The sequence below is a fragment of the Octopus bimaculoides genome, chromosome 26, assembly GCF_001194135.2.
Source record: "Octopus bimaculoides isolate UCB-OBI-ISO-001 chromosome 26, ASM119413v2, whole genome shotgun sequence".
Classification (NCBI taxonomy): domain Eukaryota; kingdom Metazoa; phylum Mollusca; class Cephalopoda; order Octopoda; family Octopodidae; genus Octopus; species Octopus bimaculoides.
Genome location: NC_069006.1, coordinates 13173264 through 13183422, shown reverse-complemented (window position 1 = coordinate 13183422; position 10159 = coordinate 13173264). Strand labels below are relative to the sequence as shown.

The window sequence follows — 10159 nt, the reverse complement described above, 5'->3', positions numbered from 1 at the left end:
TAAAACAGTGGACGTCGTCCTTTTTTTTTTTTTTTTACCTTTTGCAAGTTTCAAACATTAGACTGTGGTCAATCTGGAGCACCAGCTTGTCGCTGGTCCTATTATATCTCTTTATTTTATGTTGTGTTTTTACAGTTTATACGTGTACCCTTTTAACGATATCGAGTTTGAGTCAGAGGGACCGTCAAAGAATTGGTGTGGAAACACTCTAAGATGTTGCAGAGACGATTGCAGTCGAGCAAGTGCAACAGATGAACCTTGGGAATGGTGCAATAGACGTGTTATGAGTCGACGTCTGGCAAGTCGTCTGCGAGAGTTATCTCGTTTAATGAACATTTGGCTGCAAGGTGAGTTATTACAAGATGAAATTGGTGAATTGAAATGGTGGCGTCACTGAAAGGAGAAGCATTCTATGATATGAGTAAAACAACCTTGCCAATTTTTGATAACATAAAAATGATGCTGACTATTTCTAGAGGAGGTGATAATTTTAGAACAGGTAAGGATTATGGCAATTTCCAGATGACAGAAGATAAAGAAAAAAAATTCTTTTACAGTTCAAGTTCTGTACAAATATACTCTAACACCTCTTAACTATTTTCTCTCTCTTTTTCCAACTGGGGTAGCTATGTATCTCTTCTACAGCAAGACACCTGTTTCTGTCCCTTTATCATGCTTTAACTTCTCATCACCTGGCTCAAAGTCACCTCCCCAAACACAACCCCCCACCCCCACAGAGTTGAGGGTTTCACGTCTTGTAAGTTCCTTGGTCACCTTACTAATGCTGTGCCTACATACAGAGCACCCAATGCGCTCTGCAAAATGGGGGACATTAGGAAAGGTACCCAGCCATAGAAACCAGGTCAAAACAGACAATTGCAGCTTGATGCATCCAACCCATGCCAGCATGGAAAGCAGACATTAAATGGTGATGATGATAATGTTGATGATGATGTATACACATACCCACATGTGTGTGCACACATATAGTCTGTGGGTACCTTCTGCCATAAAAACTATACAGCTAAGTACAGTTACTATAGAGATGGTTGAGTTGGAGGTAAGCTGCAAAATATTTTCAATTAAACTAAAATTACAAGTGGTGCAATAAGATCAAAATATATCTGGCATTGTCTCCTTGATGAGGGCAAATAAGATGGGAACAGGTCGAAAGTCATTGTACCCTTGCTTGCTAATGGACATCATATTTCTCTTCTAAGCATAAAAAATTTTTATTTTCTATGTAATTAATTTTTATTTTCCTGAAATTATCTCTCTCTTTTCCTTTCTGAGTTGCCATTGGGTGTTTGTTTTCATTCTCCAATTAAGAGGCAAACACCATTTGGTGCTATTTTATGGAATGCTGGAAGATTCTAAATTTACAGGACTTGGGTTATTTCCCTTAGCTTGCTGTTTGTAATTATGAAAATTGTAAATCTTTTCTTCCATTTGCTAATAACTAATGCATAATCTTCAACTCTAATCCCTAATACTTAATCCCCAACTTCTATCATAAGTCCCTAACCGCTAGTCAATGATCCCTAATCACCAATATTACCTTTGATCAAAAAATAATTATTATTTTTAATTACTTTCCAGCAAAGAAACCAGCTCTAAAAACAGGTAGGAAAATCATTTCTTGTTGTTGTAAATGTGTGTGTGTGTGTGTGTGTGTGTATTATCATCATTAACCCTGAAAGGATGAAAGGTAAAATTCTGCCGAGGTCGACTTTGCCTTTCATCCTCTCAGAGTCGATAAATTAAGGACCAGTGAAACACTGGGGGTCGATGTAATCAATTCATCTCCTCCCCCAAAATTGCTGCCATTGTGGCAAAATTTGAAACCATTATTATTATTATTATTATTATTATTATTATTATTATCATCTTCATCCTTGAATCCAAAGCTTTAAGTATCAGGCTTCCATTTGTTCAAATACTTCAATAATAGACACCATCGAACCCAGTTCTGATTCAAGAAGCTTCAGCTTCTCATAAAATATCTTCAAATTTATACCCTTTTTCTTATGTATTGATTTTGATTTTCACCTTAGTTATAAATACACTCACCAGTCCATATGTGTGTGTGTGTGTGTGTGTGTGTGTGTGCATGTCTATATATGTGTGTGTGCAGTTACATCCTGATAAAGTAATGTTATATCTATCTGCAGTTATTAAAGTCCTAATGAGTCATAAAGAAGCTTCGGAATACAAGCCCAAACCTGACCAATTTCATCCCTTGTACACAGAAGGCAGGTAAGCAATTACAATTTTCCTTTTAGGTATTGTTTATGATGTTGTTAACCAGCAACATGTTTAAACCTAGAATCTACAAACACTCACACTCAAGCCTCCATCAAAACAAAAACGAAAAACTTCCAGACACCCAACATTATATATTGAGTTAAAAATAGTTAGTAACCATTTTTACCAAAATATAATGAATATAGTTCTTTTCATTATTTCATTTTATCTTTATTGTAGAGGATTACGGCTCACAACAACAGCAAACCCGGGATTATACCTCCAGCAACTTTCTTTATTGGCCATATGTGCCAGTTTTGACTATGTCTCCTATAGTAGCCATTCATTCATTGAAGTATTTGTTAAGAAACAAGCTGGCTGGGTAGCAAACGAGGTGGATTTTCTCAGCCAGAGTTTACTAGTGGTTCAACCACCATTTTCTCAGTCACAAGAATATGATTATCCAAGACCTCTCCAGTCAGAATCTGGGGCAAGTATGTTATTTGATGGGTCAAACAAGATGACAAACCTCTCTCCGAATTTCAAAATAAAAGACTTTCTCTTTTCCAATGTGCGTTATTTCCGACTTGATCCACAGATTTTGACATGTTTAGAAAGAGTTAAGGAAGCTTTCCCAGAGAAATTCCACATCACACCTAATGGTGCTTATCGTTCATCAACAGCCAATCTCCTCAACCTAAATCACCGCCATATTGAAGAACTTCACCGATTCCAGGCAGGAAAAGCAGTTGAATTGACAACAAAAGACAAAGATTCAAACCATCTTTTACTTCTGGCAGAAACAGTCATCCGACAATGCAGTCCGTCGTTACGGGCAGTTGATTGGTCTCTCGGAATTGGACTTCACAGCAGCTCCATCTATGTGGATCTGAGGCCACAAAATGGAAAACATTTCATAAAAATATGGAATGCTGGAGGAAACAATGAAACTTTTAGACAGCTCAAGAAATTTTCTGATGCTGCGCACACAGGTATGGATTGGAATTGAGGTTGGTATGTAAGACTGTTCTGTGTCAGGTTAACAAATGAATAGTTGGGGATGTTAGAGAGGGAAGGAAGAATAAGCAGACAGACAGGTTCACGTGTTGACAAATGAAGGATTAGTGTCTCAAAGGGCAGCATACACAAAATATTATACATACACAAAATATTATACATACACAAAATATTATACATACACAAAATATTATACATACACAAAATATTATACATACACATGGTGGTTGTCTACTCCTTATATAGAGTCTGACCACCTCTTATATTTACACCTTAGATTCATCATGGCGTCTGATGTGGTTTTTTAAAATCCAGACAATGTATTGAAAAGGCACCCATATAGATTGAATATCCGATTTGGACCACCAAGAAGCTTTAGTTAAGTTCTGATCTTTGTGGATCTTAAAATGTCTTTTGAGGCCTCCATTAGATATTTGACTTACCCCTCCCCCAAAACTTCAGATCATGTGCCTATAGTAGAAGAAAGAATTATTATTATTATTATTATTATTATTATTGTTGTTCAGTAGTTTTATTTTTATAACGTGCTTTCACTTCACTACCGAGCGCAGCTCTGTGCGCCTTGGGTATGTGCTGTGGTTTGCTGTAATGCTCTTATGGTTACTGTATTGAAAGTGTTTTGCGTAGGATGTGTGCAGTGCCCAGTAGTGCAATTTTCTGTATGTTATATATATTATTATTATTATTATTATTATTCAATAGTCATTATTACGTGCTTTCACTGCACTACCGAGCACAGCTCTGTGTGCCTTGGGTATGTGCTGTGGTTTGTTGTGGTGTCCTTATTTTCACTGTATTGAAAGTGTTTTACGAAGGATGTGTGTGGTGCCTAGTAGTGCTATTTTCTGTATGTTATATACACTTGTTAGTCCTGGTATTTTTGTTATGTATTTGAATATTCTTTATATCATAACTAATGCACCCACTGTGATATTATTATTATTATTATTATTATTATTATTATTATTATTATTAGCTCTATTACTATCATTGTTCGTATCACAGGTGGTTCTTTGATATCATCGACTGACCTGGAAGAAGCTTGCAAGAAACCCATTCTGGGGGAAGATTTTTATTACCTTTCTCTCTACTCAGAAGGAACTGAGTAAGTTTTTCTCTGTTGTTTCAAAGATGCTTTCTAATGGTTTGGTGTGATGGCAGTGGTGGTGGTTGTAGTGGGGACAGAGTCACTGTATTTTGGAAGAGGAACGTTTGGCTGAAGATAGATGAGACCAGCTGGCTTAAAAGAGCAGAAACCATTCAAATAGTTTCAATCAGTCAGGTTCAATAAACATGGCTACTCCCTGAGAAAAAAAGAGAAAAGGAGAATAAATCAATGATGAGTATGCTATACAAACATGCCTTGTTACTGCTGTATCTTAACATGAAACTTGCAGTAGCTCAAATGTAGATACTGAATTTATTAAATAATATTTATCACTTGCTGGATTTACCTTTTTTTGTCAATCCTACCAAAAAAAGGCAAACAATACATTGTATATAATATATCATATATATATGTTTGCATGTGTGTGTATGTCTCTCTCTCTCTCTCTCTCTCTATATATATATATATATATATATATATAATTTAAAATACGAGTATTTGCATATTTTTATTGATATTTAGCAGAAGCAACAGACTGATTTAACAGAAAAGTGTTTTGTATGCTGGCCCTTAACACATGAAACTCTCAGCCTTTGAGTCACTCTGTTGCTTCTGCTTAACATTACTAGCACACTGTTGTGGCCAAAAGTTTGAAACAAAGATCTGAAAATTACAATTTTTATATTGAATGCCTAAAGTTATATATTTGAATCGAATTGTACTTTAGCATAAGAATTTCAATTTCTAAAAAAATGTTCCAAACATTTGACCACTACTGTACGTATGTATATATGAATGTATGTATGTATGTGTGTCATTGTTCAGTTTTATTTCAAGATTTCTTGTCAATGGAGAAAGAGTTGGTTTCTAACCTAGATTCAAGGCTCCTTCATTGGAATTTCAACATCAACAAGGTGTTTTGTTTGTATGTATGTATATTTAAGCAATAAACTGGAGCATTCCAACAAATGATTTTCATGATATTTATTCTGCTTGTGTTTCCCTTTAACGACCTGGTCCCTATCACCATGGCAATACAGTAAGCTAATGATCAGTTCCATGGGGCCCTGTAATCAAAGAAGTCATTGTTTGCCAAATGTGATGAAAGTGTTAAAAACTCTCAGGTTTGTCTCACTGATACAGTTTCATGAACTATTTTCAAAGTGACTTCATTTTATTGAAAGTAATCCTAGACTTTCCTTCTCTGGCAGTTTCTGCACCAACAACAATGTCAAAGAGCAAGACGTGTGTAAATCTACACAGGCTCAACGTGAAAAAGAAACCTCAACATTTATAGAACGGCTGATCTCTGCTGCCGGTGCCAGTGCTATGGATACAAGTGACATAATGGTAGACACCAGAAAATGTTTGGTTGACAATTGCGGTGGTTGTTCTGGATCAGGTAGAGTTTAATTTGGTTTTTGAATTATTTTGACTTTTCAATCAAAGTAGCTCCTTGCATCATTTTGTATTGTGTCATCATCATCATCATCCTTTAATGTCCCTTTTCCATGCTGGCATGGGTTGGAAGGTTTGACAGGAATAGGCAAGTCATAAGACTACACCAAGCTCTGCTGTTTGCTTTGACAGGGTTTCTGCAATTGGATGCCCTTCCTAATACCAACCACTTTACAGAGTGTACTGGGTGCTTTTTATGTACCACCAGCACCAGTGAGGTCACCAAATAACTTGCGTCATAAGAACCCTCAATGGAGAAAAACTCAATATATATATATACTTCAGAATAAAGCATTACTTGAGTACAGAGCATAATATGAAATTAAATAAATGACAAGAGAACATTGGCTTACATTTGAGTGTGGTCATTGCCAGTGCCGCCGGACTGGCTCCCGTGCAGGTGGCACATAAAATACACCTTTTGAGCATGGTCGTTGCCAGTACTGCCTGACTGGCCATCGTGCCAGTGGCATGTAAAAGCACCCACTACACTCTCGGAATGGTTGGCGTTAGGAAGGGCATCCAGCAGTAGAAATTTTGCCCGATCAGATTGGATCCTGGTGCAGCCTTCTGGCTCGCCAGTCCTCAGTTAAATGATGATGATGATGATGACAATATATAGATATATATATGTATATATATATCATTTGCCATGTTGGACTGCTGAACTGTACAAGTTTTTTCATTCTCTCTCTGTTTATTTTCTCTTATTCCTTTCTGTTGAAGAGCATAGGCTCGAAACGTAAAAAACTTTTTCATTTTTTCCGAGCGTCAAACTAATACACCTGCTTATTGTTCATACACCCGTCTTTGTCTTTTGTTTTTCTATAAATTTCAAATACACACACACACACACACACATATCTATATATACTTTCCTTTACAGGGACAGTGTGGTTGCAAAAGACTCAAGCTTGCAGTCAGCTCCTACGGACATTCATGAATAAGGCCAGCAAGCCTTTTCCCAACTTACACAACACCGTCGCATTCTACAGCAGCACAAATACCAACAGCATGGTCCACCATTTGGCCTGTGAACAAGGCAACATCTGTATTGAGACAATCCCTCTCTATGCGGTCATTGGTAAATATCAGCACCTCGCAGGAAAGAGAGAAAGAGAGAGAGGGAGGGAGGCAGAGGGAGAGTGAAAGATGGGAATAGAGAGGGAGAGAGAAATAGAGAAGAGAGAGAGAGAGAGAGAGATATAGAAGAGAGAGAGAGAGATACAGAATAGAGAGAGAGAGATACAGAAGAGAGAGAGAGAGTGCGAGAGGACACTTTGTGAATGTAACTGGGAAGGAGAAGGATGATGAAGAAGAGGAGGAAAGAGAAGGGCATAGGAGGAATGAGAAGAAGAAGAGGAGGAGGAAGAAGGGGAAAGGAGGAAGGTAGGAATGCTAGGGGAGGGGAAGGAGGGAAGGCTGTAAGTGAGGCATCTATATTCGGTTGGGTGTTAGTGGGAGGAGACTGGTGTGGGAGGAAAATTGGTTTCATTCCTCAAGGAAAATTGGTTTCCTTCCTTGGCTTTCCACTTTCTTTATCTCTAACATTATCTCACACATTCTCTGTCTTTCTCTTTCAAATGTACACACACACACACAGAGCCATGGTGGTTGTCTGCTCTTTATGCAGAATTCTGACCATCTCTTGTACTTACACCTTAGATCTATCATGGCGTCTGATGTGACTTTTAAAACCAGACATTGTTTTGAAAAGACACCCACATAAATTGCATATCTGCTTTGGATCACCAAGAACTGCAGTTAGGTTCTTTTGAGACTTCCATTCGATTTTCAGACCTAATGGCAACACAGCCATAGACTCACATATACATATATACATACATATGCACACAGCCACATACATACACTAATATATGCATAGATACATACACACATGTGTGTGTGTATATATATGTATGTATGTAACTATCTATCTGTCTATCTATAGACAGATACATATGTACATACATACATACATACATACATACATACATATATACATGCATACATACATACATACATACATACATACATACATACATAGGCAGACAGACAGGTGGACAGATGGATGGTTGAACAGACAGACAGACAGACAGACAGATAGATAAATATGTAGATAAGGTAGATAGATACATAGACAGACAGACAGATCAATACAGTTGTAGGAGAATGAACTGCAGTGGTTTTGTTGTTTCAGAGCCTCTTCTTGACTCCAAGTACAATGTTAAAGAGAGTGAAACGGTAAAGGAACTGCTCTTTGGTGGAGATGACAATCCTTCCCCTCTGATGGAACTCTTGGAGCAAGAACTTGCAATGAGAGCCTCGGGTAAAGTCATCGTGTTTCTGGAGACGGACAAAGATGTTGATGTTCTTCGAAATGTCCTCAAGGTAAATGGCTACTTCTGTTTGTTTGTTCAACTCTTCATCGTTGTCGTCGTCGTCATCATCATTGCCGCCACCATCATTACCACCATCACAACCACCACCACCTCCACCATCACCACCACCTCCACCATCACCACCTCCACCATCACCACCACCTCCACCACCAGCACAACCACCACCACCACCACCTTCAGCACTATCAGCAACACCAATGCCACCATCACTGCCACCACCATCCCCGCTCGTTTTTACTTCAGTGCTTTGGAGCAATGTAAAATGAAGTCTTGCCCAAGGACACAACAGACTGGCTGCTTCAGGAATTGAACTCTTGACCTCTTGAGATATATATATATAAGCAGAAGGACCCAGTTTCATTCAGATTATAAACTCAGACTTACTTAACACAGTACTCTTTTCTTACTCCCTTGTATTTGCTGGAGTCAGGTAGAATTGTTTCAAGTGCAGTCTTGAAGTTTCTAATCAGGCTTTTTACTGTTCTTGTTGTTGTGCAGCATCTTTTACGGAAACACTACAATGGTCATCCTGATGCCAGAAATGTTCTTGTACCTCTCTTGCCCTTCTTGTTGAGAATCACTCGTAAAGTATATTTGTAGGAATTTTGGATGCTAGCTACACATACACACATGAATGTGTACAATACACTGTTGATGAGTATTTACATTTTAACCGCTTTTATTTAAATCTAAATCTATCTATCTCTCTAGCTATATTTATTTATCTATATCTATCTATATCTATCTACCTCTCAGCCTGCCTATCTATCTATCTATCTATCTATCTAATCTGTCTGTCTACCTCTTTATCTATCTATCTATCTATCTATCCAATCTATCTCTATATATCTATCCATCCTATCTATCTATCTATCTATCTATCTATCTACCTATCTATCTATCTAGCTAGCTAGCTAGCTAGCTATCTATCCATCTATGTGTGTGTGTAGCTAGCCACAGTTGCTACATCAGACATCCATGTGTGTGTGTAGCTAGCTGCAGCTGCTACATCAGACATCCATGTGTGTGTAGCTAGCCACAGTTGCTACATCAGACATACATGTGTATGTCGAGCTAGCTGCAGTTACTACGTCAGTACCAGAAATTAACATTGAAAAACTTTTTTAAAGAAGTTAATCTTATATAAAGCAATATTATTTATTTTTGATAAAAAAAAAATAAACCAAGACCATTTTATTGTATTCCAAGTCAAACTCTTCATGCACCCCAAGTATGGGACCAATTCGGGCAGCCGTTTTCATGTGAAAAACAAACACACACACAGAGATTTATTTTATATATAAGATATATATGTGTGCAGTGCAAAGCTGAATATAAAGCAAGCAGTGAAGTAAGGGTGGGGTACTGGTGCCTCAGGCTTCTTTCAGTTTCCCTCAACCAAATCCTCTCACAAGACTTTGGTCAGCTTGAGGCTATAGTAAAAAAAAATAGTTGCTCAAGGTTCCACACAGTGGGACTGAACCCTGAATCATGTGGTCTGTTTAAATGCTAAATGGTTAATTACAGAAAAATGTCATCTTGTTTTGCAGATTCTGATGATTTACAACAACAAAATAGACAACGTTGAATTGTATATCAGCAAGAATATGACAGAAACCAAGATTTCTGCATCTCTGAGAAGGAAGTTGAATGTATGGAGCAGCAGCACTTGCCCTCGCTTTAGCCGGGTTGCTGTAACCCCTTTCTCTATATCAAAAATCCCAGCAGAAAAGTTACGTCGCAGTGCGGAAAAAAGCAAAGCAAGAAATGAGCGTAAAATTGCAGCTCAAAATTGGGAGATAGACTGGTTAGAGAGTCTGTAATATTTGATATTAAACATGATTAGGAAGTTGTTATAAAGATTATAAGATCATACTAAACAGTTTTTAATTCATTAAGTATAATATAT

General features: G+C 37.6%; 1 protein-coding gene across 1 annotated transcript in view; it reads left to right on the top strand.

Annotated features, from left to right (window-relative positions):
* Nucleotides 1-10125, top strand: part of LOC106872581 (uncharacterized) — a 17808-nt gene extending 7683 nt beyond the window's left edge. Inside the window, exons 9-17 of the mRNA XM_014919615.2 lie at nucleotides 136-347; nucleotides 1600-1623; nucleotides 2172-2256; nucleotides 2485-3236; nucleotides 4288-4387; nucleotides 5602-5792; nucleotides 6735-6932; nucleotides 8049-8239; nucleotides 9801-10125. Coding sequence (XP_014775101.2) covers nucleotides 136-347; nucleotides 1600-1623; nucleotides 2172-2256; nucleotides 2485-3236; nucleotides 4288-4387; nucleotides 5602-5792; nucleotides 6735-6932; nucleotides 8049-8239; nucleotides 9801-10073 — 2026 coding nt within the window. The 3' untranslated portion in view covers nucleotides 10074-10125. The remainder of the gene's footprint in view (nucleotides 1-135; nucleotides 348-1599; nucleotides 1624-2171; nucleotides 2257-2484; nucleotides 3237-4287; nucleotides 4388-5601; nucleotides 5793-6734; nucleotides 6933-8048; nucleotides 8240-9800) is intronic.
* The last annotated feature ends 34 nt before the right edge of the window (nucleotides 10126-10159 follow it).